Genomic DNA, 20,597 nt, shown 5'->3' on the forward strand with positions numbered 1-20,597 from the left:
GGGGGGCACAAACAAAATTCTGCATGCACCATTACCCAGAGGACAGGAGCACCGGCCCCAAACAACCTGATGGCGCTGGAAGCCTCCTGTGGAGGCACGGGTCAGCAGGGGCTCACCACAGGGACAGGGGCACTAGAAAGTCCCCCTTGGTATAAACCTTTTGGGGTTTGCCATTAACCCTACCACAGAGCCTGCAGATCCCAGGGCTAGGTCGACTAGGCCAAACAAGTACCAGGAAGTGCAACTCCGCCGATCTGCAGATAACTGGATTAAAGCTCTACTGAGCAAGACCCAATTCTTCCCATTACCAGTTCCACCCATCAAGAAGCTTACACAAGCTTAGCCTTAGCCATCAGAGGCCAGACAGAAGCAGCAAGAAGCAGTGTCACAGAAGCTAACACAAAAAACCATTATTACAGAAAGTTAATCATGATGAAAAGGCAGGAAGTTATGTCCTAGATAAGGGACAAGATAAAACACTATAAAAACAACTAGATGAAGTAGAGATAGGCAACCTTCCAGAAAAAGAACTCAGAATAATGACAGTGAAGATGACCCAAGATCTGAGGAAAAGAATGGAGGCAAAGATTGAGAAGTTGCAATAAATGTTACCAAACACCTAGAAGAACTAAAGAACAGAGATGAATAATACACTAAAAGGCATCAACAGCAGAATAATTGAGGCAGAAGAATGCATAAAAGACCTGGGGGACAGAATGGTGGAAATCACTGCCACAGAACAGAATATAGAAAAAAGAATGAAAAGAAATTAAGACAGCCTAAGAGACCTCTGGGACAACATGAAATGCACCAACATTCACATTATATGGGTCCCAGAAGGAGAAGAGAGAGAAAGGACCTGAGAAAACATCTGAAGAGATAATAGCTGAAAACTTATTCAAGCAAGTCCAGGAAACAGAGAGAGTCCCAGGAAGGATAAACCCAAGGAGGAACATAGCAATCAAACTGACAGAAATTAAAGACAGAGATAAAACATTAAAAGTGACAAGGGAAAAATGACAAATAACATACAAGGGAACTCCCATCAGGCTATCAGTTGATTTCTCAACAGAAACTCTACAAGCCAGAAGGGAATGGCATGAGATATTTAAAGTGATGAAAGGGAAGAACCTATAACCAAGAATACTCTACCCAGCAAGACTCTCCTTCAGATTTGATGGAAAAATCAAACGCTTTCCAGACAAGCAAAAGTTAAAGAGAATTTAGCACCACCAAACCAGCTTTACAACAAATGCTAAAGGAACTCCTTTAGGCAGGAAGCACAAGAGAAGGAAAGACCCTACAGAAAATAAACCTAAAACAACTAAGAATACGGTAACAGGACCCTACATATCAATCATTACCCTAAATGTAAACAGACTAAACACACCAACCAAAAGACACAGACTGGCTGGATAGATGAAAACATGTGCATGTATGGACTTCTACTTATCACATCACTCTGCTTGCTGCTAAGTCACTTCAGTCGTGTCCGATTCTGTGTGACCCCGTAGACGGCAGCCCACCAGGCTCCCCCGTCCCTGGGATTCTCCAGGCAAGAACACTGGAGTGGGTTGCCATTTCCTTTTCCAATGCATAAAAGTGAAAAGTGAAAAGGAAGTCGCTCAGTCATGTCTGACTCACTCTGCTTAACCCCTCCAAATTGTATGTAATTAATTTATATTGTTACGTTTATCATGTTCCCATTATGGCATGCAATTGTAATTATCTTTTATTTTTTCTCCGGATATTGATTGTGAAAGCTGATAAACATCTTTTACTACTGTGATTATGTAACTGTTATTCACTTAATACCACTGTATCGTGACTGGTCAACAGAAAAGTAATAGAACTCCGTATCACCAAAACTGGAATCTAACAGAAAAACCTGCAATCACTTTTTAAATCGAGATGCATATCAGAATTATCTTGAAAGTTTTTGAAAAATACAAATGCTCAGGTATTGCTATTTTCTCCAGAGTTCCAGATACGTTTCTAATGAGCAGTCATGCTTAAAAACAACTGTATTCTATGATGGTCTTTTCCTTTTATCTAGTTTTTTTCAGTTTTTCTATTTCATATTCAGTGCTCCCATTTCATTTAGTTTATGTTCTCCAGTTTCTCCAATTAGAAAAATGTCCCCAATTTCTCTCTTTTTTTAATAGTCTTTCATAAACATTTATGAAGTGTAGTGGAAAAACTTTTGTATAAATACAAATATGCATAATATGTATTTTACAAAACTTACAAATTGTTGCCTTACTAAAAAAAATGACATTTTGATTCCACTTGTTTGACTTAGTATGAATAGAATGCTAGATTTCTAATTAATAAGTAGATATGCAACAAGTAACAAAGGTTTACTGTATACCACAGGAACTATAGTCAATAATGTTGCTTTTTTGTATAATCAAATCACCTTGCTGGGCACCTAAAACATTGTAAGTCAACTCTACTTCAATAAAACATATATTTAAAGGTTAAAAATACAACCTAGGAATAAGGAAGAGAACTACCATATGACCCAGCAATCCCACTACTGGGCATATATCCTTAGAAAACCATAATTGAAAAAGATACATGTACCCCAATGCACACTGCAGCACTATTTACAATAGCCAGGACATGGAAGCAACCTATAAATCTGTTGATGAATGGATAAATACGCCATGGTGCATATATACAATGGAATATTATTCAGCCATAAAAAGGAACGAATTTGAGTCAGTTCTAGTGAGGCAGATGAACCTACAGCAGGTTATACAGAATGAAGTAAGTCAGAAAGAGAAAAACAAACACTGTATATTAACACACATATATGGAACCTATAAAAATGGTACTGATGAACCTATTTGCAGGGCAGGAATAGAGACTCAGACATAGAAACAGACTTCGGGACACAATGGAGGAAGGAAAATGTCAGATAAATTGAGAAAGTAGCCTTGAAATATATGCATTACCATACATAAAACAGACAGCTAAGGAAGTTGCTATATAACACAGGGAGCTCAACCTGGTGCTCTGTGACAACCCAGACAGGTAAGATAGGGTAGCAGGTAGGAGGGAAGTTCAAGAGGGAAGGGACATATGTATACCTATGGCTGATTCATGTTGGTGCATGACAGAAACCAACATGACACTGGAGAGCAACTATCCTCCAATAAAAAATAAATGGACTTTTAAAAATACCTAGGAATAAACAACCAAGGAGGTGAAAGATCTATAGTCTAAAAACTATTAATATAAAACAGTGAAAGAAATTAAAGGTACAAAGAAATATAAAGATATATTGTATCCATGGCTTGAAAAAATAGTATTGTTAAAATGTACATCCTACCCAAAGCAATCTACACATTTAATGCCATTTCTGTCAAAATATCCCATGACATTTTTCACAGAATTACTATAAATAATCCTAGAATTTATATGAAACCATGAAAGCTCCTAAAGGATCAAAGCAATCTTGAGAAAAAAGAACAAAGCTGGAGGTATCATACTCTCTGACTTCAGACTATACTACAAATCTTCAGTAACAGTATGTATGGTACTGACACAAAACAGTATGTATAACTGTTGCTGTTTAGTCACTAAGTCATGTCTTTTGCAACCCCAAAAGACTGTAGCCCATCAGGCTCGCAGGCCATGGGATATCCCAGGCAATAATACTGGAGTGGGTTGCATCTCCTTCTCCAGGGGATCTTCCCGACCCAGGGACTGAAAAAACGTCTCCTGCACTGGCAGGCGGATTCTTTACCATGGAGCCATCTGGGAAGCACACTGTATGTACAGTACTGGCACACAAAAACAGGCACACAGATCAGTTAAACAGAATAGAGCCCAGAAATAAATTCAGATAGTTATGGCCAATTAATGACAAAGAAGGCAAGAATTTGCAATGGAGAAAGGACAGTCTCTTCAGTAAGTGGTACGGAGAAAACTAAACAGCTACATGTAAAAGAATGAAATTAGAGCATTTTCTCACACCATTTACAAAAGTAACCCTGAAATGGATTAAAGATCTAAATATAAGACTGGAAACTGCAAAACATCTAGAAATTATGGTCATAACCCTCCAAGATAAATCATAGCAATATTTTTTGTTGGAGTATCTAAGGCAAAGGAAATAAAAGCAAAAATAAACAAATGAGACTGAAAATATTTTGCATGGCAAAGGAAATCATTAATAGAACAAAATGGGAGAAAAATAGGAGAAAATATTTGAAATAATAAGACCAATACGGGATTAATATCAAAAATACAGAAACAGCTCATACAACTGAATATCAAAAACAACTCACCTGATTAAAAAGTGAGCCAAACACCAAAACAGACATTTTCCCAAAGAAAATATACAGATGGCTATGAGGCACGTGAAAAGATGCTCAACTGTGCTTAATCATTAGAGAAATGCAAATCAAAACACAAGTTATCAACTTAAGAATGGCTATCATATGACTGCAAATAACAAACTGGCAAGGATGTGAGAAGTGAAACCTAACACACTGTTGGCAGAAATGTCAACTGGTGCAGCCAACTGACTATGGAAATATACTACGACAATATACTATGGAAAACAGTATAGAAATTCCTCAAAAAACTGAACCTAGAACTACATTATGATCCTGCAATTTCACCCCTGAGTATATATCTGAAGGAAGAAATAACACGAAGGCTAAAAGATACATGCACCCCAATAATCACAGCAGCATTATTTACAACTGCCAAAATATGGAAGCAACTTAAGTATCCAACCACAGATGTATGTATAAAAAAGATGTGAGGTGAAAGTTGCTTAATTGTGTCCAACTCTTTGCGACCCCATGGACTATACAGTCCATGGAATTCTCTAGGCCAGAACACTGGAGTGGGTAGCCATTTCCCTTCTCCAGGGGATCTTCCCAACCCAGGGATTGAACCCAGGTCTCCCACATCGCAGGCAGATTCTTTACCAGCTGAGCCACCAGGGAAGCCCATATAAAAGATGTAGTATATATATATAAGAGAATACTACTCAGCCACAAAAAAGAATGAAACTCTGCCATTTGCAACAGCATGTATGGACTGAGAGGGGAGTATGTGTAGTGAAATAGATCAGACAAAGACAAATACTGTATGATTTCACTTATATGTTGAATCTAAAACACAACGAATGAATACAATAAAGAAAGATTCACAGATGTAGAGAACAAAATATTGGTTACTAACTGGATGAGGAGCAAGATAGGAGTCGAGGAATGAGAGTTACAAGCTGCTTTGTATAAAAGAAATAAACTACAAGAATATATTGTACAGCACTGGGAATGTAACCAGTATTTTTTATAATAACTGTAAATGAAGTATAATCTATAAAATTAATCACTACACTGTACATCTGAAACTATTATAAATCAACAATATTTCAGTAAAAAAAAGGAAGAACTCAAATAAAGGTATAAAAATTATACCGCTTAAATATCAGGTTAATAATTAGCTTCTGTTGGGAAAAAATCCCATGAAATTAGTACTAGATGCTTTTTCAAGGCCATATACCTTACTATGTTTTCAAACACGAAGCAACTTCGACAACGACCAGTCACCAGCTAATCCAGACTTAATAAATCAATCTCCTCATGTCATTCTAATGAATGTACAGTAGGGCTGAGATACAAAGCACTGAAAAGCCAAAGAGTCAATTTAGTTTACAGTTTCTCAAACTTGGCACTACTGACGTTTATTGTGGGGACTGTCCAGTGCATTTCAAGATGTGTACCAGGATCCCTGGCCCCTACCTATTAGATGCAGCCAGCAGCCAACCCAGTGTGACTATCAAAAATGCCTCCAGACACTGTCATATGTTCCTGGGGGGGCGAGGAAGGGACCATCATTGGTTGAGAATCAGTGATTCAGTATACAGCAACTAGCATTAAAAATAAAAAAATACTAAAATACAAATAAACTAAATGATAACAAAGTACATCACCCATAATAAGTATATATTTTGTTTTGATTGGATTTGTATAAACTAGGTTGCTATGTAAAATGTATTTCTTACTGTGAATCAGAATCAAAACACCTGAAAGTTGCTGCAAAGGTGCAGCAACTGACCTACTGTGACCTACTCTGACCAACTGCTCGTAACAAATGGCAAAAACACAAATGGCAATCATGAAGGAAATGTAAGATTTAGAAAGCCTAGCTTAAAATCAGGAATTCCAGGAAAAGAAAAAGAAACAAATGCAGATGTATTTAAATAAATAATAGAAGAAAATTTTCTTGAGTTAAAAGTTTGAGTGCAGATTTCAAGAGCTTATAACCATTACAAATAGGAATTAAAACAAACTAAAAGACACCACATTCCACTGGAGGTCCTAAATTTTAAGGAGAATGAAAAACTTTATAAAAACTTCAGAAAGAACAAGTGCTTTATTAGGAAAGACTAACATTAAGTGTGCTATCTATAATACTAGAAGATAGACAATTTCAAACTGCTGCTGCTGCTAAGTCACTTTAGTCATGTCCGACTGTGCGACCTCATGGACAGCAGCCCACCAGGCTCCCCTGTCCCTGGGATTCTCCAGGCAAGAACACTGGAGTGGGTTGCCATTTCCTTCTCCAACGCATGCAAGTGAAAGGTGAAAGTGAAGTCGCTTAGTCGTGTCCGACTCTTAGCAACCCCATGGACTGCAGCCCACCAGGCTCCTCCGTCTATGGGATTTTCCAGGCAAGAGTACTGGAGTGGGGTGCCATTGCCTTCTCCAATCTCAAACTGCTGAGGGGTAAATAAGAAATTTATACCAAGATAAATATGATATGCATATGGGCAAAGCATAGACTGTTCTCTACCTGCAAAGATTTAAAAGTATATTAGCCAAGTGTATTTGATGAAAACAGTGGAGGATGAACACTAACCAAATGACAATTACATAAAAACCAAAGAATTCATGATGAGAAAAGAAAATAAACTTATTGAGCAAAATATCTTCAGACAGAAGATGGCAATGTGGCTGTCATTGGAAATATAACTGTTAAATAAACACTAATAAACATTCTTAAAATGTAAGTGATACAACATAGGGGAAATCCTAGCTATAGCTTGGAACTCAATGTTTTAAAAGAAAAAATTCTTAGTGATACTGGGTAAAAACTGGAGAAAAGGGTTAGGAATAAAAAAGATAAAAGCTTACAGGATCTTATTTAACTTTCACTATGGCTGTCTCCTTCCTTCCAAATGTCCTTCCTTCCATTACTTCAGCACATCAGACTTCTTTCTACCTCAAGGCTTTTGGACATGTGTTCTTTCCCCTACCCTCTGCATTGCTAACTCCTTTATCAAGCTTCAGATCTCAATCTAAGTAACACCTCTTAGAGAATCCACTCCTAAATGCCCTATCAAAGGTTGCTGCTCCCAAAGCTAAATCATGTTTTCTCTCTTCCTAGAGATTATCGGTATTTGAAAAAGCATGCGCCTGCCTCTTCTTTTAGAATACAAGTAGCATGAGAACAAGTTAGGGTTAGGGTCTGCCACGTTTGTCATTATTTCTCTAGCAATTCAAACACTGTCTAATAACCTGTAGGCATTTTATTTAAAAATTTTGAATTAACAACAAAACAATGCATGGATGAATGAATGCACTGAAGAAAGAAAATAAACAAGGTAGTAAGAATAAACTTTGTTTAAATTGTTTCTGCAGTTAAAGAATTACACAGGGTATTTTTATAGTTTTTGAAAGGGAATTTACTACAAGAAAAAATAATAATAAAACAAAGTTAGGGAAAAAGATCTTTGTGGAATAGGACCAAAGAAAAGCCGTATTTCTACTTGGCTCACACTTGATGTTCTTCTGCTTCTTTTCTCTTGATCAGGTGCGTCACTAGCATATCACAGTCAGTCTCCCTTATCAGTGGGTTCCACATCTGTAGATTCAACCAATTACTGAGCCGAAACAGTTGGGAAAAAAAATTCCATCAAGTTCCAAAAAGCAAACTTGAATTTGCTGCAACCAATGGCAACTATTTACATAGCTTTTACATTGTATTAGGTATTATAAATAATTTAGAGATGATTTAAAATGTTTGGGAGGATGTGTGTAGGTTATATGCCAACTACTATACCATTTTACGTAAGGGACTTGAGCATCTGAGAATTTTGGTGTCTGTAGGGTGCCCTGTAACCAATCCTCTGTGAATACTGAGGGAAGACTGTACAAACAATTTAAAGTGGGGTTTTCTTTTTTGGCCTCCCTCCAGGGTATTTTCTTGGCCTAAATGCAAGTCACTTTCACACACAGAACAGAAGTCCTTGGAACACCACAGTATTCCTCACTAGTAACACTGTGGTGCTGCTATTCTCTGCCTTAGCGAAGTAAAAATACCACTGCTAAATTCTGAGGTAAAGCTGACAGAGAATAAGGCGTGCACACACCCAGCAATCAGAACAGGTATGCACTCTGTCTCCATTGCCAAAGAGAGGTCACACTCACACCAAAATTCACCTCACACTGTATTCTGAGACCTCTTATGCCTCCTCATCTCACTCTGCGTTCTCCCTAGATATTTCCTCCACTTCCACAGCTTTAAATGCCATTCATATGCCAATAATTCTTTTCAGCAAAGCTGTAAGAAATACACTTTTATGACCCTCTAAAAAATAAAAACACAATATGCCAATTAAACTATGCTACAATGCCCAAATAACCATCCCAGGCAACACAGAACTAGTCACACCAGCCTTTCATTGCTCTGAAATTTCTTTTAAAGGGCCTCATGGATAAGGCCATTTCCTCGGGTGTCTTGAATTTCAATACTTGGCCTGTGATGGTAATCCCTTTCTATTTAACACAGCTTTTTTCACTTGTGGCTATTTTCCCTTTTAGGTCTCATAAAACACTTGTTTTGGAGGAAAACGTAAAGTTGTTGTTTAACCCTGCAATCAATACACAAATTACAAACAACGCACACAACTGCTTATCCAAAAGGGATTTCAGTTCAGTCGCTCAGTCGTGTCCCACTCTTTGCGACCCCATGAATCGCAGCACGCCAGGCCTCCCTGTTCGTCACCAACTCCTGGAGTTTACCCAAACCCATGTCCATTGAGTTGGTGATGCCATCCAACCATCTCATCCTCTGTCATCCACTTCTCCTGCTGTCAATCTTTCCCAGCATCAGGGTCTTTTCAAATGAGTCAGCTCTTCACAGCAGGTGGCCAAAATATTGGGAGTTTCAGCTTCAGCATTAGTCCTTCCAATGAACACCCAGGACTGATCTCCTTTAGGATGGACTGGCTGGATCTCCTTGCAGCCCGAGGGACTCTCAAGAGTCTTCTCCAACACCACAGTTCAAAAGCATCAATTCTTCGGCACTCAGCTTCCTGTACAGTCCAACTCTCACATCCATACACAACTACTGGAAAAACCATAGCCTTGACTAGACAGACCTTTGTTGACAAAGTAATTAGGGAGGCCATTAATTATAAGCCACAACCTGTTTTCTGAGATGTCAAAATGTGCATCTTATAATTAAGATATACATGTCTGAGACCTACAATACTCAACTTATATATAGGTACTTATTTAAAATTATTACCTGGATACAAAATTACTACAAAGATACTTCAAATCACCATGCCTAGATCTTTCCCCTGGAATCTGATACTACATTTATCCTCCCTTTCTCATATAACATTGACATCAAACAGTTTCCAAAAACAAGTACTCTATATTGAACTGACTCTTTCCTCTATCTCTTACTACCAACATTGCCTAAGTCACCTAGGCCTAGCCATTCTATGCCCAAAATATCTCTCAAATTTATGTCACTTCCCTTCCTTCTCCTCAAACCTTAGTTCAAGATAACATCTCTTACACTAAGATATAATTATGGTAGGAGCTGTAATGTCCTGCCAGTTTATTTTGTAAACAGCATGATATCCATCCTCTACCTAAAGTTTCAGTGGCCCAACATTGGTTTCAAGAAGGTGTACAAACTCCTCACCATAACATAACATAATATCATAACACCATAACATAACCTAATATCCAAGCTACCATTTTCTAACTTCATCTCTTGCATCTACTATCTCCAAACATTCCCACAGAACTCTGCTATGTCATTCTTAGTATACCAGTTTAATCTACCTTATTGGCTTTTCAGCTTTACTTCTTGTATTATTTTAATGATACTTTTTTTAGTTCTAGAATTTTCATTAGGTTCTTCCTTAGAATTCCATTTCTCTGCTCAAATTTCCCACCTTTTTATCAAATTTGACTATCTTTTTCTCTAAATCCTTTAACATGAAAGTTCTTGTTACCTAATTCAAGCATATGCAAGTTTGTATCAACTACTTTTTCTCTTGACTATGAATCCCATTTTCCTTTTTTCAAGTGTCTCAATATTTTTATTTTTATGAGACATGATGCATAAAGGAACAATAGATACTTAAATAGATATTTCCCCCAGTGAAGGTAATTCATTTTCTTTGTCAAACAGTTAGAGTGAAGAGTAGATCTCTTCAATACAAAAGGAGTTCATCTGGGTTGGAGCTGAGTAGCCCTTTAGTTCCAGTTCACTTCTGGTTTCAAACATCTTGAAGATGGAGTCAGGTCTCTTCCTATGGCAAGGCTTTGGGATTCAAGCACTGTAAGACTTGAAGATACTTCTCTCTCTAGCTCAGTCCTAACTCTCTTCATCACTGCTTACTCAGCAAGAGTCCTGATAAGATTTGGCTTCTCAGGGGAACTAGTATTTGAGGATCAATCCTATCCTCCAATCTGTCATGTCAGCCCAGATGTAACTAATAAATAAAGTTCAGCTGGTTTCTCTTAGGGCCATAAACAATCCCATATAGCAGGCTTGCTCCACTGCCTGCCTACACCTCCAGGATCAGTTAATACTCTGAGGGACACAAGCAGCCACCAATCTCTTTGTGCCTAGGTGCGTCTGCTGCTGCTAAGTCTCTTCAGTCGTGTCCGACTGTGCGATCCCATAGACAGTAGCCCACCAGGCTCCCCCGTCCCTGGGATTCTCTAGGCAAGAACACTGGAGTGGGCTGCCATTTCCTTCTCCAATGCATGAAAGTGAAAAGTGAAAGTGAAGTCGCTCAGTCGTGTCCAACTCTCAGCGACCCCATGGACTGCAGCCCACCAGGCTCCTCCACCCATGGGATTTTCCAGGCAAGAGTACTGGAGTGGGATGCTATTGCCTTCTCTGCTAGGAACGTCTAGGAAGGCACAAACGTACATCTTGAACTTGGTTCATTTAACTTCTTTGTGACACAGTTTCCCAATGAATTTTAAAAAAACAACTTTTTAAATCATTTGTTTTCCCCTGTCATTACACAGAGAGCAGTCGTCTCATGACATCTTCTAAATCTATTCTTCTCTTATTGAAATGTTATATTCCCTCCTCTTCTTACCGACTATCTTCAAACTGAAATATTATGTTTCCTGAAAAACTTGCTTACCGTCCTCTAGATAGCTGTCATTACTTCTTTACTCATCTATATTCTCCACTAGTCTGTGAATTCCTTTCACTCACCTGTGGTCTCCACTAGCCTGTACAAATATAATGACTATACTGTAGCTGTGGACAGACAGTGGTAAGGAAAGTAGGCAGAAATCAGAGCAAATATGTGTTTGTGAAAGGAAAAAGATGTATGCTGGCTTTTAAATATGTTATGCATTGAAGACCACAATGTACCTAATCCGTACATTAACTGATAATTTATTGCTTCACCAGCTAAAAACCTTTTCTCTGAACAAATTGAGAATTACCAATAAGCCAAGAATTATATACATATGTTTGACTAAAACTTAATGAGGGAAAACTTTGCTGATTCCAAATGAAATGTATATCCTTAAAAAATACCAAGCAATATTGGCCAATAGGGAGGAGGCCCTAGTATACTATCATATTTTACAAGAGAACTGCTCAGCTCTCTAACTTTAGCACATTCTATAAACACCAGAATTAAACTGCAGTCCTGTAATATGCTCCCTGTTATATTTTTACATGACCCTATGTTATGCCATAAGGCAGCTATTTATATTCCTAATGTAAAGAGGTATGGTTGCTTGAATATATCAATGTTTTCTTAAATTATTCAATGAATAAAGTTCTATTCTCAAGAAGAAAAAAAAATTCTTCAATATGTACACAATCACACATACCAAGCATTTACAAAGAACATGATGCTCTACTCTAATAAAAGGGTAGGGAAAAGATATACCCTGATCAGAGTACTTTAAATATACTACTTTTGATATCTGAGAAATTCCTAAGGCAGAATTACTAAGAGGTATTAAAACAGTCTGTCTAGGATGGTAAATCAATTTAGAAAGCTTAATGCTGATTATCTAGGGTAAAGGAAATAGAATCGATGACAGAAAAAAAGATATCAAAACAAGTCATTTAGTCAGAGTTCTTGGTAAAATAATTTAAAAGCTCGAAACTTATTTTTACATCTCTTGTTAATTTCTTAAATGTCTTAAAACTGAAGTGAACAGAAGGTAAAGGCAATTTAAAATGATATTCCATTAAACACACAAATTATTTTAAAAATCCATAAAATAAACACCTATATCTGGAAAAATCAGAACTGGGACATCTAGTAAACAATTCTGAAACATTTCAAAATATGTTTTAAAGAGGTAATGAATTTTAAACGCCTAAGAAAGATGTTGCTGTTAGCTGTCCCTCCATCTACAGTTAGGTTATCTACAGGTATCACCATCCTATCAGATGATATGAGGAGTAACTGCTAAGAAAGGACATTCACACCACAGCAGAAATTAATCTGCAAGAACCCTAAATGCACAGGTATTAATTAGGATGGTTGTACTGTAGTTTTATCTTACACAGAAAATATTTAAATGGAAGCTGAATGACAGCTGGTGGTGAAATGTGAGTCTGTGATTTAATCGCTCAGAAACCATCAGCACTGAGGCAATATAAGTGTAAAGGGCTTTTGAAAGCGCTTGTGGGTTTCTATAATATGCCTACCTGGAGCAACAACAAACTAGGGGTTTGATTTTGTGTTGTTTATCTAGGCAATTGGTGGGGGGAAGCGAGTTATGAAAGACAGTAACTACTTCACAACTACTGACCTTCTAAGTAAGTAATTTCTTAAGAGGAATATGCCAAGAAAATAAGGTTCATTTAGTGACTGTAGAAATTTCTTAATATGCCTACATGGTCTCACTAAAAGTAGAGAAGGCTTAGGTCAGCAAGAAAAAAAATGAATCAGCAAATAGGCAAAGATCAGAAGGATTCCATATTTAAGGACTGTGATTTCATGGTTCCCATGGAAACGAATACAGAAAAGCATGAGAAGTATGCGTGATGCAGAGGCACTGGCCATCCAGATTAGACTGGCTACTACTAAGATAAAAATAAATACATTTAAGTTTTATAAGGTGACTAGATTACTTCAAAGTACTCCACAGGATAGCCACTCAAATATCTCCTAATGGTTTCTTAACTTGAACTCCTAAGAACTGAAGTAAGGGCATTTCTGGATAGGGACCATATTAAAAAATGCCTTCTCTTTGTCTTTATTTTCAGTACATAAAAAAGAAAAGAATCACAATCTATTACTTTTAATTAAAGCATGCACAATATAGTACATCAAATTAAACTGCTATTAGACTTGAGTTTATTTTTATTTATCAAATAAATGAAGGGGGAAAGTGTGTTTTCTTAAGGGTTCCTATTAACTCTTTCCTTTATGTAGATGAAAAAATATTAATTTTTAATGAGCAAAAGTATAAATGAAGATTTATAAAATAAGAGTAAGAATGAGAAAATCTGGTGTCAGTATTATGATACAGGAAAATAAATTACAATGAAGAAAGAAATCATTTGAAAAAAATAAATCCAATAATTTAACATTAAAATTGGAGGGAAGACACCACAGAAAAAACTCAGTGCTTTGATAAATTAGAATGAGGAACCAAAAAATTAAAAATGAATTTACAACACAAATCGACAACAAAATACTAACAACAAAATACTCAACAACACAAGTCCTTTTTCAGATCTCATAATTCTTTTGGGCAGGACTCTAAACAGGCCATATCTTTAATATTTTCTCAACTTTATACATCCTATTACCAGAACTTAATAGCAAAAGATTCAAGTAGATATGTGACAGTCACACCTGAAAAGATGTTTTTCTCTAGAAGTAAATAGGTAGCTGTTCAGTCCCTAAGTCATGTCTTACTCTTTTGCAAACCCATGGACTGTAGCCCGCCAGGCTCCTCTGTCCGTGGGATTTCCCAGGCAAGAAAACTGGAGAGGGTTCTCATTTCCTCCTCCAGGGGAACTTCCTGAACCAGGGACTGAACCATGTTTTCTGCATTGGCAGGTGGACTCTTTACTGGTGAACCACCAGGCAAGCCCAAAATATGTAGGAGAGGAACTTAAAAAGATGTCAATTAAAATGTACTAACATTGTGTAAGTGTATAAAATACTAAAGAACTAAATTACAATAGCAAGTATAATGTATTTATTTGCTTCAAATAATATGTGAAACATTAGCAGTGAGTTGATAATTACTGAAACCGAGAGACAGGTACTTCTTCCATTTATATGTATATTTGCAGTTTTCTATAAAAAATATATTTTAAATTATTTAATATTATCTTGATTAGTATGGTTAACTGCCGTACATTACTAAATCAATAATGTTTACTGCCATGCATTACTAAATCAATAATGTTTTAGTCATTTCCAAAAAAATATTATCCTTCATATAAAGAAGACACTAATAACCAAGTAAACCAACTGCTCTTACAATTTTTATAGAATAACCAATTCATGCTGCTCAAAGTCTTTCACACAGCTCCTCTTGAGAACAACTCTATGTATTTAAAAAAATCAGCAGCTAGAGTAAGGCTAAATGTTCAATCAGAAGTTAACCAGAATTTATGAGAATCAAACCCAAAGCAATACCTTTGAATTTAAAGAGAAAACAATTTAAAAAAATAAACAAGAAAAAAGCAAAGAATGCTACAAAGCTTCTGTCTTACCTTGACCAAGATGTGAAGGTTTTTGAGAAATTATGTGACCACCACCATCTAAAACATACTGGGTACTAAAGTTATCAGCAGCTGTCTTTGTTGTAATTGAAACCTAGAATAAGAAAAACTCAAATAAAATTATGATTTTATATACTGCAGTGGGCTCATTATAAAATAAGGCTTAAAATAATAAACATATATTCTCTCAACTGAAAAAAGTTTGACTTAGTAAGTTCTTAGAACCACTTCTATTTGAAATATTCCTTAGTGATACACTAATAAACAATAGGTTAGCTTACATTTTTCATGTTGCAAATTACTGATTTTTATTTCAAATATATTACCTTAAAACACACACACACACACACATCGGTATACTTGAATGGCTATTTGTACTGTATGTATTAAATGACTTAACATCTGTAAAATCAAATACTTCAATTGCATTAGGGAAGCTTGCTTTTCAACAGACAATTCCCTCAAAGTTGTTGGCAAAGTGAAAAATTCTTTTGTAAAGTGATCATTCACTCCTTCCTTTATACTGAGTATAAAACTGCACTTCTGTATTTCAAGTTAATGGTTCAAAAGAATAAAAATCAATAAATCAAACATATATGTTGATATATCAGCAATGTTTCTTAAACCCTAGCTTTAAACTCACTGTTTAAATGGAAAGGTTTTATTATTTTAAAAACCAGAATTAAAACATGTAAAAAGGATTCCATTCAGCATGAAAATATTTCCTAAGATATTACAGTCCTAGAAATATAAATTTAAGAATGTCTGAACTCTTCTGAGCCATCCTCACCCTCAGCTTTCTATTTCCCACCTTTGTGAGATTACTAGAAGAACACATGCTATAACAATGGTAAAACATTCCATTATGAGAAAATACCATAGTTGGTGAGTGGGAATGCTGGCAAAAAAGCAGGGTGGATTCAAAAAAGCTTTCTCACATTTTGAGTGAGCAATGACGACCCAAAATTGGGAGCAATCTTTCTCAGTCACCTTTGGACTAAGCAGAGCTGACTATCTTAAAATACATCTATATAATTTAGAAAGAAGCCACAAAGATTCAGCACCACTACTGGAATTCATCTAGGTCCAGTTGGGTCTACATTTGATGATTCTGTCACCAAGTCCTAACCATGCCCTGATTTATGATAGGCCAGATGGCTCTGTGGAACATATGGGTACCACGAAGGCAATACCAGTCACCACAAATATATATATATATATGGCATATAAATATATTTTATATATACATATTCAATATCAGTATTTATAAACATATATGTATTTTATATATATATATATATATATATATATATATGGCTTCTCTAGCTCACAGTACTAGCAGAGTCTGTCAGATTTTCTCCAAGGGTGATGTCCATAAAATCACTATTAGAGGCTCATTGCTGCAGGCTGCTATTTCTGTCATAAATGTTACCCCTCAAACGGTGTACCTGAGGACTTCCCTGGGGGTCGAGTGGTTAGGAATTCACCTGCCAATGCAGGGGATATGGAGTTTGATCCCTGGTCCAGGAAGATTCCACATGCTGTGGGGCAACTAAGACCGTGAAGCACAACTACTGAGCCTGAGCTCTCAAGCCCGTGAACTGCAGCTACTGAAGCCCGTGCACCAGAGCTGGTGCTCTGCAGCAACGGAAGCCACCACGGTGAGAAAGCTGAGCACCGCGGCAGAGGCGCACCCACGCGCCATGACTAAAGGAAGCCTGTTCACAGCCAGGGAGGCCCAGTGCAGTCAAAAATTAAACCCAGGTCAATAAAATAAACAACAATAATCTTGCTACCAAAAAAAAAGCTGGACCTGAAACAAAGTTGTGAGCCTCTGTATACTCTTAAGTGATTCTTCTATTTCCAATAATACACTTCATGGTTCAAAAGTTGTATTTTAAAAGTTTTCCTGATAACCAATCTCAATCTTCCCAGCTACATCCCAACTCCACTGTGTCCAATAGTGATTCCCTCTAGTCAAGTTTGTTAAAAACATAAAGGACAGAAATCGCTAGAGATTTTCTTTCCTATTTCTAATTTAATCACTTTATGATTGTCCCTCTAAAAATAATTCTACATTTAACCAAACACTGCTCCAAAATGCCAAGGTCAACTGAATTCTATTTCTATTCTCCAAAGAGCTAGCCACCTGACGTAAGCTAGCGTCACTGAGTAAAGGCAGCCCTGGAACTCTGAGTTCTAGTACTAACTCTGCCAGTGGCTTGCCAGATGGTCCTGAATAAATGATTACACTATCATCTTAGGAGAAAGATGATGATAAGATGAAGATGGTGCTCATACTTGATAAGGTTACATGGGTTTCTGCTTTAACTACTTCAAAGCATTTTAAAGATTTAGCTTTAAACCATTAGGGAATAGTAAACAAACTCCAGCCTAGATGTTAAACTGAAGTGCTAAAAGGCAAAATAGAACCTTAGTGGTGGTCATAATGCAACATTTATGTTAAAGAAGTTAAAAAAAAAAAACAACATAATATCATCTTCCAGTGTTAAAATTTTAAAAACTAAATCATTTATGGTACTATGAAAATGTATTTAGATAGGATATCCTTTGTAATTCCCTGCAAAAGACAGTGAAGGATAACACATACACACACAAAGTTTCACAAATTCATAAAACACAGTGTGTTCCTCAGAGGAAGGAATTATATTTCAAGAGTTCATTTCATCATATGACCCTGTGTCCTGGACAGGAAACCTTTTTTTGGACCAGGCACAGGTTCAGAATGTGTTAGCTGCTGTTAGCTGTGCAGCAGCTAACACATTTGAATTGGTAATAACTCCACCATCAGAAGCATCTCTAATATTACAAATTATTACTGGTGCTTCTGACTAGAGACATTGAGGAATTGTGGCAGTGAATGACTCCAGTGGTGTTCCCAAAAGAAGAATTAAATTTATTCTAAAGAATTTTAAAATAAGAAGTTTATTTAAAAGAAGTTTTAGAAGTCCTTAGAGGTTATATTAATTATCAATTGTTAAAAACTGACTCTCTGGTCTAGTTAATGAGTTTCAAGAAATTATAATACTATTACAAAGTTAAAATTGCATAAAAGCATTTAAGCTTTAAATAACTACTATTTTTCTCAATGTTTCAGAAAGTAAGTAAATTAAAAGCTTAGGATACATCTTTGAATTCATGAAAAAAAAAATCCTCTCCTAACAAAATTTCATTTAAGATAATTAAAGTTCTGTGGAGGTTTTTTGGTTTTGTTTTGCTTCTGCTGACTTTTGGACAAATATTTTGGCACAAGAGCACAAATCTGAAAACTAAGGTAAATGGTCCTCATGATTCAGCTGAAAAGTGAACTGCACATGGATCACTGACCTGTCTTTCTTCTTCCTCAGTGTGAGGATGCCTGCCTGTCTGCCTACAGCTGTACGTTATGACTTCAAAGCCTTCCCCCAGATACTCCACTGTGGGACACTAGCAACAGGGAGATACTGGCCCTGGCTTTTTCCCCTTTCAACAGTTTCATGATCAGTGAGAAAGTTGCATTTAGGAAACATGATATACCAACTGCTTCAAAAATTCTGTGCCTATTCTAATTAAAGCCTTACCACAATGGCTCTCAGGGACCCAGGAGGTATCCTGCGCTTTGTCACAGGGAGCAGGAAACATCAGAATGAAGCTAGAGGCTTCCCTCTACTCTTCCACAGCTCTGTGGGACCACAAATAAGGGCATCCCAACTTCCATCTCGGAGAAGGCAATGGCAACCCACTCTAGTACTCTTGCCTGGAAAATCCCATGGATGGAGGAGACTGGCGGGCTGCTGTCCATGGGGTCACACAGAGTCGAACACAACTGAGCGACTTCACTTTCACTTTTCACTTCCATGCACTGGAGAAGGAAATGGTAACCCACTCCAGTGTTCTTGCCTGGAAAATCCCATGGATGGAGGAGCCTGGCAGGCTGCAGTCCATGGGGTTGCACAGAGTCGGGCACAACTGAGCAACTTCACTTTCACTTTTCACTTCCATGCATTGGAGAAGGAAATGGCACCCCACTCCAATGTTCTTGCCTGGAGAATCCCAAGGATGGGGGAGCCTGGTGAGCTGCTGACTATGGGGTCGCACAGAGTCGGACACGACTGAAGCGACTTAGCAGCAGCAGCAACTTCCATCTTCAAAACACAATGACTTAGCTTCTTATTCTGCCCCATTTAAGCCATAGAGGTTTAATGTAACATGAAACAAAAACAAACTTATCTATCCCTTATCATCTCATCACAAAATGTATAATGAATTTGACAGACCAACCTAACACTCAGCACATTATAACCACTTAAAAAATTTTGGATGAATGAATCAATAAACATGAGCATTATGCAAGAGGATGGTCGTCAACTCTTCTAATTCTTCCAAGGGAAAAACAAAAGAAAAAAATAAATTAAAGCTACAGAATAAAGACCATTGGTGAGAATTAGAAGGAATTTACCTAGGCATGGCTATTAAATATTAGAAAGAATTTCCCAAAATGTTGAGGGGTTCGCATAAAACACGTTGAAAGTGAAGTGGAAATACTGATTACAAACAAGAGAATGAGCAAGCCTGATGATTCCATCACCTGTGTGATACAGATGCATACTACTTTTCACATTCAAGTCCAGGGTAAAAACAATTTCATCTGCATGGCACATGACCATATTCAAGATACTTTAATATATATTGTTTCATTTGATCCTCAAATTATCATCTCTACTTTACAGATTAAAAAAATAAAGACTCAGAAATGTTTTATGCTTTTGGCCAACTCTTATTTCACACTCTTGGAAATAATAATTAGGTTTCTGAGTCCCTGTCCAGAGTTTGTTCTAATTCGAAGAAAACAAAACAAATTAAAAATATTGTATGCTACTGCTGCTAAGTTGCTTCAGTCATGTCCGACTGTGCAACCCCAGAGACGGCAGCCCACCAGGCTCCGCCGTCCCTCGGATTCTCCAGGCAAGAACACTGGAGTGGGTTGCCATTTCCTTTTCCAGTGCATGAAACTGAAAAGTCAAAGTGAAGTCACTCAGTGTGTCTGACTCTTAGCGACCCCATGGACTGCAGCCTACCAGGCTCCTCCGTCCATGGAATTTTCCAGGCAAAAGTACTGGAGTGGAAAAACTGAGTTGTGACTTAGCTTCCATTTAAAATCTAGTTCAAAACACTTATGAGTTTCTTATAAATTTCTTTGGAGAAAAAAATAGTTTTAACATAATATATATAAAATATCAGCCTAGAAGGAGTTTATTGTGTGTTTTATTACGTAGTAGAAAGAATACATACAAAGAGTCTTCTTAAAAATCATTATGGACATGTCAAAATAGGATTTTCACTACCTCTAGCTCATTCTAGTCAGTATGTCTAGCAATACGTACCAGGGATGTAACACTGAAGACTGATGAATATTCCAAAATTACTGTTCCACAACAATAATAAATTTCAAGAGATGTTATGCTTAATGATATAATTTAAAAAATATATGAATCACTTTGTTTCAGTCACTGATAACATTCATCAGATTATGGAAACAGGTAATTCCAGTTTTAAATACCACTCTGTTATAAAAATTTATTTTT

General features: G+C 36.9%; 1 protein-coding gene across 5 annotated transcripts in view; it reads right to left on the minus strand.

The window, feature by feature from the left end:
- The window catches only part of PMS1 (PMS1 homolog 1, mismatch repair system component), a 103,551-nt gene that overhangs the window by 71,815 nt on the left and 11,139 nt on the right, over nt 1–20,597 (minus strand). For all 5 annotated transcript variants that reach the window (XM_068968046.1, XM_068968048.1, XM_068968045.1 and 2 more), the window contains one exon: nt 15,004–15,106. In XM_068968046.1, coding sequence (XP_068824147.1) covers nt 15,004–15,106 — 103 coding nt within the window. The remainder of the gene's footprint in view (nt 1–15,003; nt 15,107–20,597) is intronic.

The sequence above is a fragment of the Capricornis sumatraensis genome, chromosome 3, assembly GCF_032405125.1.
Source record: "Capricornis sumatraensis isolate serow.1 chromosome 3, serow.2, whole genome shotgun sequence".
Classification (NCBI taxonomy): Eukaryota; Metazoa; Chordata; class Mammalia; order Artiodactyla; family Bovidae; genus Capricornis; species Capricornis sumatraensis.